Source organism: Rhinoraja longicauda, chromosome 2, assembly GCF_053455715.1.
Source record: "Rhinoraja longicauda isolate Sanriku21f chromosome 2, sRhiLon1.1, whole genome shotgun sequence".
Classification (NCBI taxonomy): Eukaryota; Metazoa; Chordata; class Chondrichthyes; order Rajiformes; family Arhynchobatidae; genus Rhinoraja; species Rhinoraja longicauda.
The window spans coordinates 29,724,021-29,745,523 of NC_135954.1; the positions used below are offsets into that span (position 1 = coordinate 29,724,021).

At 45.9% G+C, this 21,503-nt stretch overlaps 1 protein-coding gene across 2 annotated transcripts in view; it reads right to left on the minus strand.

Moving 5' to 3' along the window:
* The window catches only part of spag6 (sperm associated antigen 6), an 86,618-nt gene that overhangs the window by 31,369 nt on the left and 33,746 nt on the right, over nt 1–21,503 (minus strand). For both annotated transcript variants that reach the window (XM_078427691.1, XM_078427683.1), the window contains exons 3-4: nt 14,389–14,555; nt 13,090–13,273 (exon numbers count right to left, since the gene is read on the minus strand). In XM_078427691.1, coding sequence (XP_078283817.1) covers nt 13,090–13,273; nt 14,389–14,555 — 351 coding nt within the window. The remainder of the gene's footprint in view (nt 1–13,089; nt 13,274–14,388; nt 14,556–21,503) is intronic.

The window sequence follows — 21,503 nt, forward strand, 5'->3', positions numbered from 1 at the left end:
TGATTACTATATATTATCTTTGTGTTGTGCTACAGCCCTGTTTAAGCTGCGGCAAGTAAGAATTTCATTGGTCCATTGGCAGTAATTAAGCACTCTTGACCTTGGCTATTTTTCTTATCTCTGCCCCTCGTGATTTTATCGACCTCTAAAAGATCACCCAGCCGATCCTGCCTCTCCTTGTAACTTAACCGTCCAGAGCTTGTAGCATCCTTGTTTTTGCATCCGTTCCAGTTTAAATACATCTTTCTTATAGGAATGTGATCAAAACTCTATATAACACTCCACATGTGGCCATGAACAACATCATGTACAGCTGCAACATCATGTCCCAGCCCCTATACTCAGTATCCTGACCGATGAAGCCAAGAGTGTCAAATGCCTTCTTCACCACCCTGTCTACCTGTCTCATTACTTTCCACAGTCTATCTATTCTACAGCACTCAACAGGGCTCCACATTTAATATCTAAGTTTTGCCTTGGTTTGTCTTACCACAATACCTCATATTTAACTGAATTACACTCTATCTGCCATTCCTCAACCCATTGGCCAGTTGATGAAGATCCCATTATAACTGTAGCAAACCTTACTCGCTGTTTTCTGTACCACTAATTTCAATTTATCTGTAAACTTACTAAATGTGCCACCTACATTCTCTTCCAAATCATTAATATAAAGAATATGAACATGTCACTATTCCAATTTGGTTAAACCTACACAGGCCCACCATTTTAACAGAAAAATTATAATTACTGAAACTAATTGACTTTGTTGAACACTAATAAAACCACAAAACCTCACACTAAACTAAAACCGGAAAGTTTATTCTGTGTTCATTTCAGATATCCACATCTCCATAAACTTGGCATGACTCCAGGTCTCACACCGAGTTCTCACAGCTTGCAAGCATAGCAGGCACATCATCAAAACACTGCGTACAAGATACACACATCACTTTCTTCTCTCTTGTAGAGTCTGGCATGCATTGGTTCTACAAACAGGCAACCGGCAGAGAATAAAAATAGCTCTTAGACCTCATCCTTCCTCATAGTTTATTGGCCACCACAAAAGGGGCCATCATAATCCATGACAACAGACAGCAAAATTATATTGAGGGACACGAGGCTAAGAGTGTAGTTGGTAGGATATGAGATTTGATAATATATTCAAAGATCTAGACCATAATTGAAGTCAATAATCTTTTGCACTCCTGCAACTATGGTCTTGTGGCTTAATTTCTGGATTCCACTCAACTTGCTGCAATAGCAATCAAGACACAGATGTCAAGATGCCCATTTCTAGGATCATCGAGTCACACAGCACAGTAGCAGGTCTTTGCCAACCAAGTTGTCCTATTGAAGTTAGTCCCATTTTCCCTATTTTGGCCCATGTCCTTCTAAACCCTTCCTATCCTCTGTGCATTCACCCTATCTGATTTCCCCATGATTCTACACTCCTTTGGAGATCACCACTCAGTCTCCTCTGTTTCAAGGAATAAAGTCCTAACCTGTCCATCCTTCCCCTATTGCCCTGGCCCTAGAGTCCTGGCAATTTTCCTTGTAAATCTCTACAAACCTTCCAGCCACGGGGATCTTTCCAAAGCTAATATATCACAAACTAGACGGGCGTGGACCCACTGGGTCCAAATCTCTTCTGCAGGCCTCTCCTGCGAGCCAGGCAACCCTCCCCCAACTGACAATCCGGCGGGCCCGGCAAGCCTTATCCATGGAGCTGTTGCCAGGCAGGGAGTGTCCCCCGGGGCCATGGCCGGGCGAGGGAGGACAGGGAAGGGGAGAGTGAGGCACTCACCTCGGCCCGTGCATCCAGCGCTGCAGCCGGAGTGAGCCTTGGACCCAAAGCCTCTCCTACAGCTCGGCGCCGAAGAGCTGCGATTGGCGGCGAACGGCAGCGAAGGCCATCTTCTTGGACCTTCTGCCGCCACACTGCACCACGGGAGGAAGGTCAGGTGCGGGGCACGCCGGGACAGGCGCTGGTCCTCCCGCTAGTCCTCCCGGGGAGAGGGGGGTAAGCGCATTTATTAAAGTTTATTAGGTAAATTGTTTTAAAAAAGTATCAAAAGTCAATTTATTGAGACCAAGGGGGAATGGTGAGTAGGGTGGGCCTAATATTGTCGAGCTATAGTGTACCGTTTTTTTCTGGATGAAAACGGCACAAACAAAGATACGGGACAAACATACGGGGGGACAAATATACGGGGGGACAAACATACGGGGGGACAAACATACGGGGGGACAAACATACGGGGGGACAAACATACGGGGGGACAAACATACGGGGGGACAAACATACAGGAAAAGGGGAACAATCAAGATGAGAGTTTTTGTAATATACTGGACAAAGTGGGCCCATTTCCTCAACACCCCCCTTTCCCTCCCCCCCCCTCCCCCAGCCCCACACTTACTCTCCTCCACCACCCCCCTTTCCCCCGCCCCCCACTCCCCCCCTCCCCCCACCCCCCCATTCTCTCCTCCCCAGCCCCACTCTTAATCTCCCCCACCCCCCCTTTCCCCACCACCCCACTTTGGCCCATTCCCCCAACCCCCCCTTTCTCTCCTCCTCCAGTCCCACTTACTCTCCACCACCCCCCTTTCCCCACGCCCCCTTTCCCCAGCACCCCCCTTTCCCCCACTCTCTCTTCCCCCCACCACCAACCCCCCTCCCCCCCACCCCCGCTGTCCCCCTCCCCAGTCCCACTCTCCCTCCCACCCCCACTCTCTCCTCCTCGCACCCTCCCCGTCCCCTCCCACTCTCCCCGTCCCCCCCCCCAGGCGCTGCTCGTCTCCCCCGAAGCGGTGGACAACTGGAGACGGGCAGCGCGGCGGCGGCTGTGGCCTAGCCGAGCTGGGATTACTCGCAACAGTTGTGGGGAAGAGAGGAGAGGGGAGCGGGGAGAGAGGGGAGAGGGGTGAGGGGAGAGAGAGGGAGAGGGGAGAGGGGAGAGCGAAGCGAGGGGAGAGAGGAGAGAAGCGAGGGGAGAGAGGAGAGAAGCGAGGGGAGAGAGGGGAGGGGAGCCCCTGATTGCGGGCGGGTGGCTCCGCTAACGGCATACATCTTGTTTGTGCGAGTGAAGAGAGAGTCTGTGCGTGCTGTATGGTGACGTCATACGCACAGCAGCCCTTGGAAAAAGGTCTTTAGAAATGAGATTTTTGAACTTTAAAAAGTCTGTAACTTAAAAGATATATGACCGATTTAAATGAAACTTGGTATAAACAGTGGCCGCGAGTGGTGATTAAGGTGGCGCAAAAATTGTGGCGCTATGGTTTACCGTTTTGGCTGCAGGTCCACATGTCACATGTCTCTCAGAGAGATATACATAAATACAAATACAAGATCTGAGTTTTAGTAGCAAATATAATATATAGATAGATAGATGATAAGTTAACTGTTCTGCATTTTTCCTCTTTCTCCTTCCCTTTTTGATTAAAGTTACATTCTCCCTGACCTAGTGAACTTTGGAAAATTAAAACTACACACACTACATAAGTAGCCACTTCTTTTAAGATCCTAGAACAAAGTCCACCAGGACCAATGGACTTATCAGCCTGCAGCACCAACAATTTGTTCTGTACCACTTCCCTGGTGATGGTTATTTTCTGTGGTACCCCCCATCCTTCCATTTCTGGGATGTTACTTATATCCTCTGTGAAGTTAGATTATCCATCTTTTAGAACCATGGAGCCAGACACCACAGAACCAGTATGTGGAGGAGATTCCAGCTAGATTTGAAACCAATGGGTTCATTTCACTAATACAAGTTGCAAAACCCAGTTTCTCAGGTCCAGGGAAACAAGAGTGTTCATTTTCCTTATATGTCCCAGTGAGATGACTCTGACCATTCAATTCTTGAAGCCAACAACAGTCTTCTTTTCATACTAGAGATGGGTCTCCAAACCACATAACATTTATTCTCCTCAAATGGCCATCTATCACTTTTTAAAAAAAAAGCAATACAAAGGATTTTTCAGAATTCATTCCAATAAGAAAGAACAACCCACTCGGATCATCCATTGTTAACCAAAACAAGAGTATCAGGTAGATTTTAATGTAATACTAGCACAAGTGTGCCCGTTGGGCCCGTCCTCGTAGGGTTTCCATTGTAACCGGGAGGGGGGGGAGGGAGGAAAGGGGGAGGGAGGGAGGAGGGAGGTGTGGAGGGAGGAGGGGAGGGGGAGGGAGGGGGGGAAGGGGGGGGAGGGGGGGAAGGGGGGGGGGAGGGGGTAGGGAGAGGGGTAGGGGGGGAGGGGGAGGGAGGGGGGAGGGGAAGGGGGATGGAGGGGGACCTCCCCTTTTCCCAGTACCCCTCTTTCCCCGTTGTGCCTGTCCTCGTAGGGTTTCCATTGTAACCGGGAGGAGGGGAGGGAGGGAAGGGGAGGAGGGAGGTGTGCAGGGAGGGGAGGGGGAGGGGGAGGGAGGGGGGGGAGGGGAGGGGGAAGGGGGGACGGGGGAGGGAGAGGGGAGGGAGGGGGGTAGGGAGGGAGGGGGAGGGAGGGGGACCTCCCCTTTTCCCAGTACCGCTCTTTCCCCGCTGTGCCTGTCCTCGTAGGGTTTCCATTGTAACCGGGAGGAGGGGAGGGAGGGAAGGGGAGGAGGGAGGTGTGGAGGGAGGAGGGGAGGGGGAGGGAGTGGGGGAGGGGAGGGGGGAAGGGGGGACGGGGGAGGGAGAGGGGAGGGAGGAGGGGAGGGAGGGGGGTAGGGTGGGAGGGGGAGGGAGGGGGGACCTCCCCTTTTCCCAGTACCCCTCTTTCCCCGTTGGGCCCATCCTCGTAGGGTTTCCATTGTAACCGGGAGGAGGGGAGGGAGGGAAGGGGAGGGAGGGAGGAGGGAGGTGTGGAGGGAGGAGGGGAGGGGGGGAGGGGAGGGGAGGGGGAGGGGGAGGGGGGAAGGGAGGGGGGAAGGGGGGAGGGGGGAGGGAGAGGGGAGGCGGGGTAGGGGGGGAGGGAGGGGGGAGGGAGGGAGGGGGGAGGGGAGGGGGGAAGTGGGGAGGGAGGGGGACCTTCCCTTTTCCCAGTAGCCCTCTTTCCCCGTTAGGCCCGTCCTCGTAGGGTTTCCATTGTAACCGGGAGGAGGGGAGGCAGGGAAGGGAGGTAGGAGGGGAGGGGGAGGGAGGGGGGAGGGGAGGGGGGAGGGAAGGGGGGAGGGGGAGGGAGAGGGGAGGGAGGAGGGTAGGGGGGAGGGGGAGGGAGGGGGAGGGAGGGGGAGGGAGGGGGGAGGGGAGGGGGAGGGAGGGGGACCTCCCCTTTTCCAAGTACCCCTCTTTCCCCGTTGGGCCCGTCTTCGTAGGGTTTCCATTGTAACCGGGAGGGGAGTGTGGGGGGGGGGTAAGGGGAGGGAGGGAGGAGGGAGGTGTGGAGAGGGAGGGGAGGGGGAGGGAGGGGAGGGGGGAAGGGGGGAGGGGAGGGAGAGGGGTAGGGGGGGAGGGGGAGGGAGGGGGAGGGGAGGGGGCAAGTGGGGAGGGAGGGGGACCTCCCCTTTTCCCAGTAGCCCTCTTTCCCCGTTGGGCCCGTCCTCGTAGGGTTTCCATTGTAACCGGGAGGAGGGGAGGCAGGGAAGGGAGGGAGGGGGGGAGGGGTGGAGGGGAGGGGGGAAGGGGGGGAGGGAGGGGAGGGAGGGTGGTAGGGGTGGTGGGGGAGTGAGGGGGGGGAGGGGAGGGGGGAGGGGGACCTCCCCTTTTCCCAGTACCCCTCTTTCCCCGTTGGGCCCGTCTTCGTAGGGTTTCCATTGTAACCGGTAGGGGATTGGGGGGGGGGGGGGTAAGGGGAGGGAGGGAGGAGGGAGGTGTGGAGGGTGAGGGAGGGGGGAGGGGAGGGGGGCAGGGAGGGAGAGGGGTAGGGGGGGAGGGGGAGGGAGGGGGAGGGAGGGGGAGGGAGGGGGGAGGGGAGGGGGAAGGGAGAGGGGGAGGGAGGGATGGAGGGGACGGGGGGGAGTTAGGGGGGAGGGGTGAGGGAGGGTGGAGGGAGTTGGGGAGGGATGAGGAGTTTTAGGAGGGAGTGGGGGTGGAGGTGGGAAGGAGGGGGGAGGAAGGGGTTGAGGGGGGAAGGGGGACCTCCCCTTTTCCCAGTACCCCTCTTTCCCCCCACCACCAAGCCCCCTCCGCAACGATCTCTCTCCCCCAGACACACTCTCAGTGTCTTTTCACAATATTCCCGGTCACTAAGCTTCCGGTCTTAAGCTCTGGGGTGACCGAGCTTTTGCGGTTGCAGCTCCTAGACTGTGGAACAGCTCCCTCTCCCCATCAGAACTGCCCCCTCCATCCACTCCTTTAAGTCCAGGCTCAAAAACCTATTTCTACTCCCTCGCGTTTGAGGCTCATTGAGGAGGTGCTGTGAACTGTTTGCGTGCCACTGTATGTTTCATTTTTTTCCTTAGTACCTAATCAGATGTACAGCACTTTGGTCAACGTGGGTTGTTTTTAAATGTGCTATACAAATAAAATTGACTTGACTTGACCAAGTGCTTCTCATAAAAAAATGTAAATTTGTAAAGAGTAGACACCCAATAGCAGCTGCTTGTCCATTGTGACGTCACACGCTTTTCGCAACAATGTTGGGGAACGGGGGTCAGCTCGAGCTCATCTCACAGGGGCATTGTGACATCACAAGCTGAAGACCTTCAATAAATCCGCACCACAGCGCCCCCTATAAATTAGGGGGGGGGGGGAGCGCTTTAAAACCTCTGTAACTTAAAAGACATGCGACCGAATTAAATAAAAAACAATTTTGCAGCAGATAACCGCGTGGTGATTAAGGTGGTGCAAAAATCGTGGCGCTACGGTTCACCGTTTTGACGAAATCAGAGAAACCGTTGTTACGCGCATACCAGGTCAAACCCCAAAAGAAAATATACACAAGAAGTGAGTTTTAATAGTATATAGATAGATATATAACTGTGCATGGCAGAAGATTAAATAAAGTATTCAAAATGCGAGGAATGATTAAGGTTGATAAGGAAAGAGAAAAGAGTACAAGGCAAAGCTAACTGGAAAAAAACAGAAAAAAGCAGATTCAAACAATAATTCAATAGATGTTTAAAAATGAAAAGCGCCAATAAAGTGTTCGACTTTTAGAAAATAATTCTTAAGAGTAAATAATGGATAAAAAAAACAAGTAGATGAATTAAACAGGTGCATTGCATCAGTCTTCATTATGGAGAATACAAATAACATCCCTGAAATGAGTGTAAACTGGGAATTAGAATGGAGAAACGCAAAGAAGTGGATCTAAGCAAATTGTTGGACCAAGGGCTGACAGGTCTCTTGGACCTAATGGTCTTCATCCAAGGACTTGAAAAACAGAGGCTCAAATGAGATTAGTTTTCATTTTCCAAAATTCCCTACATTTGGGAAAGGTTTTATCAGATTGGAAAATAGAGAATGGAACTCTTTAGTTCAAAAAGAGACAAAAAGCAGGAAACTACAGGCTCGTTGGCTTAATGGCTTGCATACTAAACATATTTGAAGCTATTAATGACATTATATTACGGCACATAGAAAAACCAAAGTAATCAACCAAAGCCGATATGAAAAGGAAATAATGTTTGACCAATTTATTGAAATTCTTTTCAGTCGTAGCAGATGCTGAGGATATAGAACTGGTGGATATCTGAAACTTGGGTTTCCAGAAACTATTTGATGGGGAGCTGCCTCAAAGGCTATTGTATAATATGCAAGCTCCTCTTGAATGAATGAATGAATGAATGAATGAATGAATGAATGAATGAATGAATGAATGAATGAATGAATGAATGAGTTTATTGGCCAAGTAAGCATATACAAGGAGTGTGCCTTGGTGCTCCGCTCACAAATGACAACACAAACACACAAACAATTAAGAATCAAGCATAAACACATCAAAACAATAAGGATACACCATTACGGTCTAAACATGTGGGTGAAAATAAACCAGAGCAAAAAAGAGACTACAGACTTTAGTTATTGAGTAGAACTATCACTCATGGAAAAAAAGCTGTTTTTATGTCTGGCTGTGGCTAACAATAGACAATAGGTGCAGAAGTAGGCCATTCAGCCCTTCGAGCCAGCACCACCATTCAATGTGATCATGGCTGATCAATCTCAATCAGTACCCCGTTCCTGCCTTCTCCCCATACCCCCTATCCTTAAGAGCTCTATCTAGCTCTCTCTTGAATGCATTCAGAGAATTGGCCACCACTGCCTTCTGAGGCAGTGAATTCCACAGATTTACAACTTTCTGACTGAAAAAGTTTTTCGTCATCTCCGTTCTAAATGGCCTACCCCTTATTCTTAAACTGTGGCCCCTGGATCTTCTCCACGTATATATTGTTCTCTCTCGTATTTCCTGATGCAATCTGTCCCATTGATTTCCAGAAGCCCATTTCAAATCACAAAGTACCATATTCAAGAGAGAGGTAGATTTAGCCCTAAGGGCTAAAGGAATCAAGTGATATGGTGAAAAAGCAGGAACGAGGTACTGATTTTAGATGATCAGCCATGATCATATTGAATGGCGGTGCTGGCTCGAAGGGCCAAATGGCCGACTCCTGCACCTATATCTGACTGTTCCCTGTCTGTTTAAGTGTCTGTCTTCTTAAGAAGCAATGCTTCTTTAACATTGCTATTGTATTTTTTTCCACCACTTCCTCAGTGTGTTCCAAGCTTCCATCACTCTCTGTGTTAAGAAATTGTCAGGTAAATCTCCTTTCATCTGCTCCCTTCTTACATTAAAGCTCTACTCTCTGCTATTGGAAACCCAAACCGGAAACCCTGGATGAATAAGGAGGTACAGAACCTGTTGAGGGCACGCAACAGTTAAATCTGGTGACACTCAGCATACAGTGTTGCCAGGTCAAACTTGAACAAAGGTATGAAAAGGGCCAAAGACACCCACAGGCAACGGGTGGAAGACCACTTCAATACCACGGACACCAGAAGAATGTGGCAGGGTGCCAGGGACAGCACTCGCTACAAGAGTAGCCTTGCCTGGCCCCACAGCGATATCACACTAACCAACGAGCTAAACACCTTCTTTGCCCGCTTCGAAACAGGCAACACCACCTTGAGTGGAAGAAACCCAGCCGAGGCGGAGGGACTGGTCTTGCAACTGAGCACACAGGAAGTACAATGCGCTCTGCAAAGGGTCAACCCACGCAAGGCTGCACGCCCGGATGGAGTTCAAGGAAGGGTACTTAGGGACTGTGCTGAACAGTTGGCTGAGGTATTCACCAGGATCTTTAACCTGTCATTATCTCTGGCTAAGGTCCCCAAGGGCCTGAAGTCGGCTACCATAGTGCCGGTGCCGAAAAAAGCAAAGATCACCAACCTGAACGACTACCGTCCGGTTGCCCTAACTCCTATAGTCATGAAGTGCTTTGAAAGGCTGGTCCTCTCACACATCAAATCCAGCATCCCTGCCTCACTGGACCCATATCAATTTGCATACAGGGCAAACAGATCCACAGAGGATGCCATCTCTCTGGCTCTTCACACTGTCCTAACTCACCTGGAGAGACAGGGCACGTACGTGAGGATGCTATTCATTGACTATAGCTCTGCCTTCAACACAGTCATCCCCACCAAGCTCCTCACCAAACTCCACCAGCTAGGCCTCAGCTCGTCTTTATACGACTGGATCCTGGACTTCCTGCTGGAGCGACCGCAGGCAGTGAGAATGGGCCTGCACCTGTCCTCCACTATCACCTTGAGTACTGGCATACCACAGGGCTGTGTTTTGAGCCCCATGCTCTACTCCCTCTTCAAACACACGACTGTGTTCCTGTATTCGACACCAACACCATTGTCAAGTTTGCAGACGACACAACGGTGATCGGGCTGATCACCAACGGTGATGAAACAAAATACAGAGCGGAGGTGCAGAACCTGGCGGACTGGTGCTCTGATAACAACCTGTCCCTAAATACCTCTAAGACCAAGGAGCTGATCGTCAACTTCCGAAGGTCAAGTAATGGGGAATACACCCCGATCTTTATCAATGGGGTCAGTGTGGAGAGAGTATCCAGCTTCAAGTTTCTGGGCACTCACATTTCAGAGGACCTAACATGGTCCAATAACACTGCTGCGCTGGTCAAGAAGGCACAGCAATGACTGTTCTACCTAAGATCACTGAAAAAGTCTGGTCTACCCCAACAGCTGCTGACGACCTTCTACCGCTGCACCATAGAGAGCATCCTAACACATGGCATCCCTGTGTGGTATCTCAGCTGCACAGAAGCAGAGAGGAAAGCTCTTCAGCGGGTAGTCCATAGAGCTCAGAGGACCATCAGAACACAGCTACCAGCCTTGGAGGGCATCTACAACACACAATGCCTCAGAAAAGCCACCAGCATCCACAAAGACTCTTCACACCCCTGCAACTGTCTGTTCGAACTTCTACCATCGGGCAGACGATACAAGGCCTTCTATGCCCGCACCTCCAGACTCGGGAACAGCTTCATCCCCAGGGCCATAGCTGCTATGAACCAGTCCTGCTGAGCCGGATGGTCACATCGCACAGTGAACCGGCACAGATCTACTTGCACTTTATTCTGTTTTAAAACTGTTCTAATTTGTTTCATTGGGTTGTTTAAATTAATACTGACTAGCTAATTAATTTATTGCATCGTATGGGAGGCGCATTCCCAATCTCGTTGTACCCCTGTACAATGACAATAAAGATATATTGTATTGTATTGTATTGGACATTTCCACTCAGGGAAATAAAAAAAACTATTTACCCTGTCTATATAGCATGGAAACAGGCCCTTTGACTCACCAAGTCTGCGCTGACCAGCAATCATCTGCGCACATTAGTTCTATCCTACACACTAGGGAAAATTTACAGAGCCAATTAACCTACAAACCTGCACATCTTTGAAATGTGGGAGGAAACAGCCAGAGAAAACCCACGTGGTAACAGAGAGAATGTACAAACTCTGTACAGACAGCACAGACTGTAATCAGTATCAAACCCGGGTGTCTGGCACTGTAAGTCAGCTACCGCTGCGCCACTCCTAGAAGGAAATGTTTCTAACACAGACAAATGAGATTGGCATAGATGGACAAAATGTCACTATGGCCGTGGTGGTCAGAGGCACTTATTTCTTTACTGTATGACTATGACTCTAATGCCAGAGCAGGCATATTTACTCCTAATTCTTATGTCCATACATATGCACGCAAGGACACGTGAAATAGAAACAGGAATAGGTCACGTAGTCCTTTGAGCTTGCTACATCATTGAAAATTCCAGGCCTCCAACTTAAAAACCTGTACGAGTTTTGACTAGCTAGAATTGAAGTCAGTCTTGATAGTTGTACACATATTTACCTCACAACATTTTCCAAAGTTCTCTTACAGTTTAATCTATCTTACAAGTGGATCAGGTAAAGCTGTGTGGTTTATATTCTTGCTGCAATGGAATGTTCGATTTAAAAATAAACTAGACCAAGTGGACCCGTTGGGCCCAAACGTCTCCTGCATTGGTGCAGCACCCTCTCCTCCTATTCTCCCCCCTCCCCCACCCTCTCCCCCTCCCCCTTCTTCGCCCTCCCCCCTTCCCTTTCTCAGCTTCCCTTCCCCCTCCCCCTCTTCCCCCTCCCCCCTTCCCTTTCTCGGCTTCCCTTCCCCCTCCCCTCCCTTCCCCCTCCCCTCCCCCTCTCCTCCCTTCCCTTTCCCCCTTCCCTTCCCTTCCCTTCCCATTCCCTTTCCTTTCCCCTTCCCTTCCCTTCCCCTTTCCCCCTTCCCTCCCCTTCCCTTCCCCCCCACTCCCCTTATCCTCCCTCCTTCTCCCTCCATCCCCTCTCCCCTCTCCTTCCCCTGCCCCTCCCCCCTCCACCCCCCTTTCCTCCCTCCTCCTCCTCCCCCTCTTCCCCTCAACCACCCTTAGACAATAGACAATAGGTGCAGGAGGAGGCCATTTGGCCCTTCGAGCCAGCACCGCCATTCAATGTGATCATGGCTGATCATTCTCAATCAGTACCCCATTCCTGCCTTCTCCCCATACTCCCTGACTCCGCTATCCTTAAGAGCTCTATCCAGCTCTCTCTTGAATGCATTCAGAGAATTGGCCTCCACTGCCTTCTGAGGCAGAGAATTCCCTTATCCTCCCTCCCTCCCTCCCTCCCTGGGAGATAGATTTAAACTTTAAATATGAATAACTTAAAAAATATAACAGCAATTTCAATTAAACTTCTTCCATTAGCACCAAAGGGACAACGGCGAGTAAGGTGGGCCTAAAATTGGCGTGCTATCATGTACCGTTTTGACTGTAGTTCAGGAATAAACAAACACACAAACGAGAGTTTTAGTATATAGATGTTGGGTGGCACAGCGGCAGAGTTGCTGCCTTTCAGCGCCAGAGACCCGGGTTTGATCCTGACTTGGGTTTTATCGGAGAGCTACGGTTTCCCACACTCCGAAGACATACAGGTTTGTAGGTTAATTGCCTTGGTAAAATAGAAATGTATCCCTAGTGTGTACAGGATAGTGTTAGTGAGCACGGATTACTCGTTCGGCACGTTCTCTATAGGCCAAAGGGATTGTTTCCACACTGTATCTCTAAACTAAACATAAAAACATACAAAAATTATATTTTTTGAAAGGATGTTTTTATTAGATGAATTTGAGAAAGACAAGACAATTAATATGTGACATATAATGGCCCTATCTGCCTATAGTTTACAACAGAACATTTCAGAATCATGGGCAACCTGAAACCCAAATTGGGTAAGTTCAGCATCCAAAACATCTGTGAGACTATATTTTCATACTGAGGTCATACTTAAGAAAGCTAGAGCCTGCATGGGCGTAAAAAGGGTACATATATTTCAAATATGTAGTCAGATTACTCGTGAATTAAATGGCAGGATACGTCCCACAGTGTTTCAAGCTATTTAATTTAAATCAAGACAAAATTTAGGACACATTCTCCGAGCCTAATCTGCAACATTTGAGATGATCTTTTATTTGCATTTTTGAAGTGCTGCTAAACTGGCTTCCCTTTTCATTGTGTTGCCATAGAAACTGAAGATAGTTGTTCACAAGATTTAAGTGCTTTAAAAAAATGTAAGCCAGCATACAGACAGGCCCAAGTGCTTCTCACCTGCATTGTGGCGTGCAACGTATCCCAATGCCCAAGCGGCAGCTTCTTTCACTCCTGGATCAAACTCTTCCAAGCAGATCACCAATGCATCCAGTGCCCCACAATCCACCACAGCCTGGGCTAATTGCGGAGAATGTTTGGCCACGGCTCTCAACACAAAAGCTGCAGCTTTCTTGTAGAATCGCTTTATAAAAATAGAAGTATTTGGTAACCAGTTTACCCAGATTGTACTTGATTCCTAAATTCCTAAAGTTTAAATGCTTCTTTTGTTTCACAAATTTCAACTAAACCAAGCTTATATATGAAAACACTGGCATAACTGTTGATGTAATTATATCAAGTTCATCAATCATTTACACTTTGTTGAAGATGTAACATAACACAAATGAATACTACATTACAAAAGCTTACATTGCAGCTGACAGATCATTGGATACTGCATAGACCTATAAGTCAAGTAATATAGTGATTTGATGGGTTTTAAGCATAAATATGTGATAACTATTTTCATTAAATCTCTTTAAAATGGTTTTCTTGGAAAATAGCATTCATGTTGTACAATACGACAAGTGAAGTGATTGGAGCTTTCAAGATGTGACAGAAACTACATTGAACAGCACCAAAAAGTGAATCATCCACATTGTCTTAAAATTAACTAAACTGCAACATCTGCTTCAGTGATCAATGGATATGAACATAAATTTACATAATCTTTCCCTTTTGAGAAAATGTCAATAATTTTATATGTAAAATATTCATCTGACTGCAACAAGTGTGAATTTATTACCGTGTTTCAAATGTATGAAGATTGCAATTTAATAAGCTTCTCTTCCAAACAGGTTTGAAATAATGTGTCATCACTATAATCATCAACCTTAAGTCAGTAAGGTAGTTTTGCCCAAGGGACAAACCGGTTGCTTGCATGCGCAGCTAAACTCTACATGAACTGGCTAATTAGCTTCCTTCACTTGCCCTCAGTCACTAAACTATGATAGGCCTTTTGTGACCCTGCACTAATCTGCTGGTGCCCTCAATGATCCCAGCTAACCACTGTCTCACAGCTGTCTGACAAACCAAAAGCCAATGTGCAAAGCGTCAGAACAGGCAATTTATGCTGTTTTTAAACAGAGTCTCTTCAGTAGGAGAAATATATGCAAGATCAGCTCATAGTTGGAAACAAGTCATCCTGGGATACATTTACATATTTCAAATAGTGAAAACATGTGCAGATTTCCACCTTTATGACCAAACTAATATTATCTCTTTTTATATCACAGAGTAACAGAAACGAGAACTTACATTTTGTTCTGCTAGTGAATACACCAGCTGTGGAAGAATGTCTCCCTTAACAACAGCCTCAGCCAGATCATCATTGTAATTGGCTAGACGTCCCAGGGCCAACGCTGCTGTTTGCTGAATGCTTGGAACTACATCGAGTAAGAGAGGCCTCAAAAGAGACATCACACCTAAAAGAGAGAAAAGATACATATTTAAGTTTACCCTACTCTATCTTCTTAGAAAGCAATTTCCTCTAATCCTATGAGTTCATCAACCTTTTTATTACAATTTTTTTGTGCTGTATGGTAAATAAAGCAAGGCATAGATTGGGGGGGGGGGGGTCGTAAGCAATTGTGAAAATGTCATCAAAATGTTGGAATCATTAAGTTAATACTGTATAGCTGTTGATGCAATTTAAAAAAATAAGAATATCAACTTCATTGATAGCCAACTTACGCTAAATTCACTTATACCACCAGTTCATATTTCATGATTGCAAAAATAAGTAAAATCACAAGGCAAACCAAACATGCCTTTTAAAAAAATTATTAGATCCTTACTTAATGTCATTAAATTGCTTTGTTCAATTACAGCAGAAAGAACATTTCTAGAAAGAAGTACTAACATTGTAAGCCAGCGGAAGCTTGGCAAATAAGTACACAGTTCCCTGAAAATAGCATCTCAGGAAGACAGAGTGGCAAAGAAAACTTTTGTCATGCTGGCCTTCGTCAGAATTGGCATTGGGTACAGAAGTTGAGATGTCATGTTGCAGATATACGAGATATTGGTGAGGCCGCACTGAAGAGTGTTGTGTTCAGATTTGGTCACCGTGCTTTGGAAAGGTGCCATTCAGCAGGAAAGAGTGCAGGAAAGAGTTACGAGGATGTTGCCAAGACTTGATAGACTGAGTTGTAGGTGAGGTTGGGCAGGCAAGGACTTTATACCTTGGGGCATAGGAGACCGAGGAGTGATCTTACAGAGGTGAATAAAATCACTAGGGACAAAGATGAGGAATCAAGAACTCGAGGGCATGGTTTTAAGGTGCGAGGGGAAAGGTTTAATATGAGCCTAAGGGGCATCTTTTTCATACAGTGGATGGTAGGTATAGGGATGAGGTTGTCAAGAGGAGGTAATTGAGGCAACACCTCATACTTACCTGAATTAAACTTCATATGCCACTCCTGGGTTTATATGCCCAGCTGATCAAGATCCCGCTAACTTACTAAACATACCTTGCACATTCTCATCCAAATCATTGATATAGATGACAAAGAACAATGGGCCCAGCAGTGATCGCCGAGTCACTGACCTCCAGTTCGAATCACAAAACTTCTGCACCACCCTTTAGTTTACTTTATTGGTTTAGTTTAGTTTATTGTCACTTGTACTGAGGTACAAAGAAAATCTTTTAGTTGCGTGCTATCCAATCAGCAAAAAGACTATACATAATTACATTCAAGCCGTCCACAGTGCACAGATACATGATAAAGGGTATAACGTTTAGTGCAAGATAAAGTCCAGTAAAGTCCCATTAAAGATAGGTCGAGGATCTCCAATGAGGTAGATGGGAGATCAGGACTGCTCCCTGGCTGGTGAGAGGACAGTTTAGTTGGCTCAGCAATGATCTACTATGGACCTTGTTAAGGTTGTACTACATACTTCAGTTTGCACTATTATGGTCTGGTTACCCAGTATTACTGATAATATATTATACGATTATACATTTATTTGTTGTATCGTGGCGTAAGTGCCTGTAGAGCTGCAGCAAGAGGAATGTCATTGTTCTGTTCCCGATGCATGTAGCAATTAAATAATCTTATTTCTTGATTCTTGCGCTGATAAAGTTGCCAGAAGCAGCAGCAGACCTGAAGAATTAGAACATATTGGAATTCAAAAGTCAAGAAATTGATATTTTTTTAAAGGCATGATACAATATGGCATAAACCAAAAACTGACTGCAGATTCATAGGAATCTAAAAAGGAAAACATTACACAGCAATTTATGCTGAGGAATAAGGAAATGGTAGAGGAATCAAAAAACTTTTTGTCTGAATTCACAATAATACCAGAAATATTTAGATAATCAGGGGTTTACCCAGAATGAAGAAATGAAAGGAATGGATTAGTCAAAAAGTGTATTAGTGTTGGTTAATTTTTGTTGTGTATCGAGAGATAGTGAAAAACTTTGTATGCTATCCAGCAAATTATACTATACGTGAGTACATTCAAACCATACACAAGTACAACAGGTAGTGCAAAGGGAACACAATATAGTGTTACAGAGTTATAACATGACAGTTACAGAGAAAGCGCAGATAAAATTTGCATGGCTGCAGTGGGAGATTGAGACCAAAGATACTAGAGGAGCAAGATAGACCACTCCACCCTAAAAACCGTAGTATGTCATGGCGTCATTTTAATAGGCAGAAACTTACAGAGACATTATAAAAGAAAAATAACAACATTTTGTGATAGATGAGATATATTCTGCATTTTTATGATATCATCACACATACTGTACCCCCAAAACACTGATTACACTGCAAGAGGCATAGGGAACGGCGGGATTTGCCTACTAAAATGGCGGAAGTTACGCTCCTTTGCATACTACACTTCAGTATAGGCGATTTCAACGGAGTGGTCCATCTTGCTCCTCTAGTATCTTTGATTGAAACTATATCCTTAGCATATCAGAGGACCATTTATTTGTCTAACTAGACCAAGTGGACCCATTGGGCCCAAACCTCTCCTGTATTAGTGCAGTACCCTCTCCTCCCCTCCCTTTCCACCCCCCCCTCCCTTCCCACCTCCCCCCTCCCCTCCCTCGAGGGCGATTTGGGCCTATCGGGCGAGTCCCCAGTCGCCGGCGGGCGAGCTGGTCCTTCCAGGCGGGTTGTCGATTTAATGGCTGCAGTGCTCACGTGGTGCATCTCTCCTAATTCTACTGGCAGCCGAGCCCCGTCATGGTCGGCTCCACGCCAGTGTTTGGGCCCGGTCCAACACAGATGCTCAGCGCCCACCGGGAACTCCCTTGCCAGCTATCCTGGGGGAAACTAACTGCTTTCTTTTGTTGACATAGAGATTACTGGCTTGACAGCATGTTACTAACCTCTCTATTGCCTAGTTTACTCCATTTTGTCAATGTTCAAGATCTGGCCCACTATGGTTGTGCCATTGACAAATGGAGTTGTAAATGGAGTTAAGAGACAATTTTTTTTCTGCACATTCATGAGTGTATGGGGAGTATAATAAGGGGCTGGGAAGGCCACCTTGTGGGCCACCGATGGTAAGAATTATTGTGGAAAAGGCATTATCACCTATCCTCACTGATTGTGGACCACGAGTCAGGAAGTCATGAATCCAGTTGCAAAGGGTAGCACGAGTACTCGGTCCAGGAGTGTGCTTATTAGTTAGGTTGAGAAGATAGTGGTGAAGGCAGAGCTGGGATCAATAAAGAGGTGACAGACATTGGAGTCTTTGTTATCCATATTTACCAGTGATGAGTGTAGGGGCAGGGTGAGGGCCATAGCCGTGGATCTGTTGAGATGGTAGGTGAACTGCAGTGGATCAAGGATGTCTGACAGGCTGGAGTTAATGTGCGCCATGTCCTGTCCCTTGAAGCACGTCATGATGGTAGACAGCAGCCACTGGATTGTAGGCATTAACGCATGCTGCCTGTTTTTTCTTTGGCACCAGGAAATCAGTGGTATTCTTGAATGCTAATAAATCAGAAGGACCTGGTCCATCAGAGTTTTGAAAAAGGTGGCAATAGTAATAGTGAATGTTCTGGTTATCATCTTCCAAATTTCTTTAAATTCTGGAATTAATCCCATGGATTGAAAGGTAGGAAATGTGACCCGCCGTTGGTATCTGGTTTATTATTGTCATCTGTACAGAAATACAGTGGAAAAACTTTGTTTTGCACACTATCCAGGAAATCCACATATCCCCACTGTCCACAGCACAGTGCAGAGAAAGTTCACTCGAACACCAAAGACATCATACTGTGTAGCGTTACAATCGTCCTACTTTGTCAAGCCCTCTGAGTATTTTGTATATTTCAATCGTTATTAGAGGTCAATTATCTCACCCCTAGGATACAGTGGCAGTGTCCCCAGTCCAACCACCATCAGCCTCAATAGCGTTCTTTCTACTATAAAAGGACATTCACAACAATTGTGCAATGTTCAATTCTATTTGCTAATCCTCAGCAGGCACTCGAAAGAGGCAGAAATCTCAAGAACAAAAACATAGCTTTAGATCAGACCAGATTAAGACAATGTATGAAAAAAAATCTAAGATATGTTTACAGTGAATATACATACCACACAATGTATATTAAACAAGGTTGGAGAGCTGTTCTACAATATTTTGATGATGTTGTGATAATAACAGAATTCTGGCTTGAAAAGAGAGAATTGGGTACTAGATACCCCTGGCAGATAGGGAAGAGAAGAAAAGTGAAGAGGAGGGAAAGGGAGACTACTGATTAAGGAAAAAAGGTTTGTGGGAGTGCAATTCAAGAAAATATTGGCCTTTAAAGAGATAGTCCGGGTACAGTGAGAACGTTCCAATTCCAAGAAAGGTGGAGCAAATAGTCACAGTTCCCTAGATTAACAAAGTAATAGACAAAAATAAAGCAGAAAAAAAGTACATGACAGGTGTCAGGTTGCTAAAGTAAGTAGGTACCAAGCTGGTTATATAAATCTCAGAGAAATGAAAAGAGAAAGGAGGACAGAGGGAAAGATTTAATAGGAACATGAGGCATGACTTTTTACACTCAGAGGGCGGTATATGTATGGAACAAACTGCCAGAGGAAGTGGTTGAGGCGGGTACAATAACAAAATTTCAAAGATATTTGGACAGGTACATGGAAAGGAAAGTTTTAGAGGGTTGTCTCAAAAGTGAGCAATGGGACTAAATTAGATGGCATCTTGGTCAGCGTGGCTGAGTTAGGTTAAAGGGCCTATTCTTGTGCTGTACAACACTGTTATCCTAAATGGGAGTATGAGAAAACATAGAGGATTTAATAATCTTTTATTGGCATGTTAAGAGTAAATGGGTCACAGAAAAATTGGGTTAAATAAGACTAAAAAGAATATCAGAGGCAGAGTGAGTGTGGTACTTTACATTGGAATGTTGAAGCTTAGCAAAGAAAAATATAACTGTCGCAACGGACAGGCTAAAATTTGATACCAAGGAAATACAGGAAAAGATTCCTAAAAAGATGCCAGGATAAATCCAGAAATTACAGGCCAGTCAGTTTATCCTCTGTGGTGGCAAATCTTGTAGAAAATATATTCAGGGATAAAATTAACAAACACTTGTAAGAGCATAGTTTAATAAAGGAAAATCAGCATGAAGTTGTAAAAGAAAAGGTGCTCTTAAATAGTTTGATAGTTTTTGATGAGATAAGAGTGATGAGGAAAATAGGTAGGCAAGGCAAATTTATTTATATAGCACATTTCAGCCACAAGGCAATTCAATCTCCAGGCATCTCCAGGGACCTTAAATGGGGGTCCACCATCGACTCCACAATCAAAAAGGCCCAACAGAGGATGTGCTTCCTGCGGCAACTGAAGAAACACAATCTGCCACAGGCAATGATGGTCCATTTCTATACTGCTATCATTGAGTCCGTCCTCACCTTCTCCATCATGGTCTGGTTTGGCTCAGCCACCAAGCACGACATCTGGAGGCTGCAACGGATCGTTAGCACAGCTGAGAAGGTTGTTGGCTGCAACCTTCCCCCATTGACGAACTGTACACTGCAAGGGCCAGGAAGCGAGCGGGCAAGATCATCTCTGACCCCTCTCACCCCGGACACAAACTCTTTGAAGCACTTCCCTCTGGAAGGCGACTCCAGACTGTCAAAGCAGCCACAGCCAGACATAAAAACAGCTTTTTTCCACGAGTGATAGTTCTACTCAATAACCAAAGTCTGCAGTCTCTTTTTTGCTCTGGTTTATTTTCACCCACATGTTTAGACCGTAATGGTGTATCCTTATTGTTTTGATGTGTTTATGCTTTATTCTTAATTGTTAACTGTATGTTTGTGTTGTCATTTGTGAGCGGAGCATACTTGGCCAATAAACTTATTCATTCATTCATTAATTCATTCAAAGTGCTTTACATAAAATATTAGAGAGAAATTAAAAACAATTAAAAACAGTCATTAAAGAGAAAATAAAATAAAAACAAGCTAAAATAGAATAAGAAAGGTATAAAATACAAGAATAAAAGTTAAAGTGCAGTGTAAGAAATGAATAATTATTTGATTTAATAAAAGGCAGCGTCAAACAGAAAAGTCTTCAGCCTCGATTTAAAAGAACTGAGAGTTGCAGCAGACCTGCAGTTTTCTGGGAGTTTGTTCCATTTATATGGTGCATTAAAACTAAACACTGCTTCTCCATGTTTAGTTCTACTCTGGGGACAGAAAGCAGACCTGTCCCAGACGACCTGAGAGTAGGAAAGAACTGCAGATGCTGGTTTAAATCAAAGGTAGATCACAAAATGCTGGAGTAATTCAGCAGGACAGACAGCATCTCCAGAGAGAAGGAATGGGTGACGTTTCGGGTCTGAAGAAGGGTCTCGACCCGAAGTGTCACCCATTCCTTCTCTCCAGAAATGTGGCCTGTCCCGTTGAGTCACCTCAGCATTTTGTGATCTACCTTCGATGAGGAAAATACAATTGATGTGGACTTTCAAAAATATTTTGAGATATTGTTGCATAATGTACTTGTTAACAGGAATTTCCTGCAGAAGCATGGATAATGAAAAAATATGACAAAGTGGCTGGATTCAGTGAAATGGAGGGAAGTGGCCAGTACAATTACTCAGAAACAGTACCAGGACCACTATTTTTCTTCATATTTATTAATGATTTGAATTTTTGGATATACAAAGCAGAATATCCATATCTGCAGATTACCCAAAGTGGAAATGTAGTTAATTCTGAGGAGAATAGTAATAACCAGGGGATGTTAGGATGTAGCATGCTGGTGGGATGGTCTTTACCCGAAATGTCACCAATCCAAGTTCTCCAGAGATGTTGCCTGATCTGCTAAGTTACTCCAGCACTTTATTTCCTCTTACGTAACAAGCAATTTTTAACAAATAATGCAGTGTTGTATTT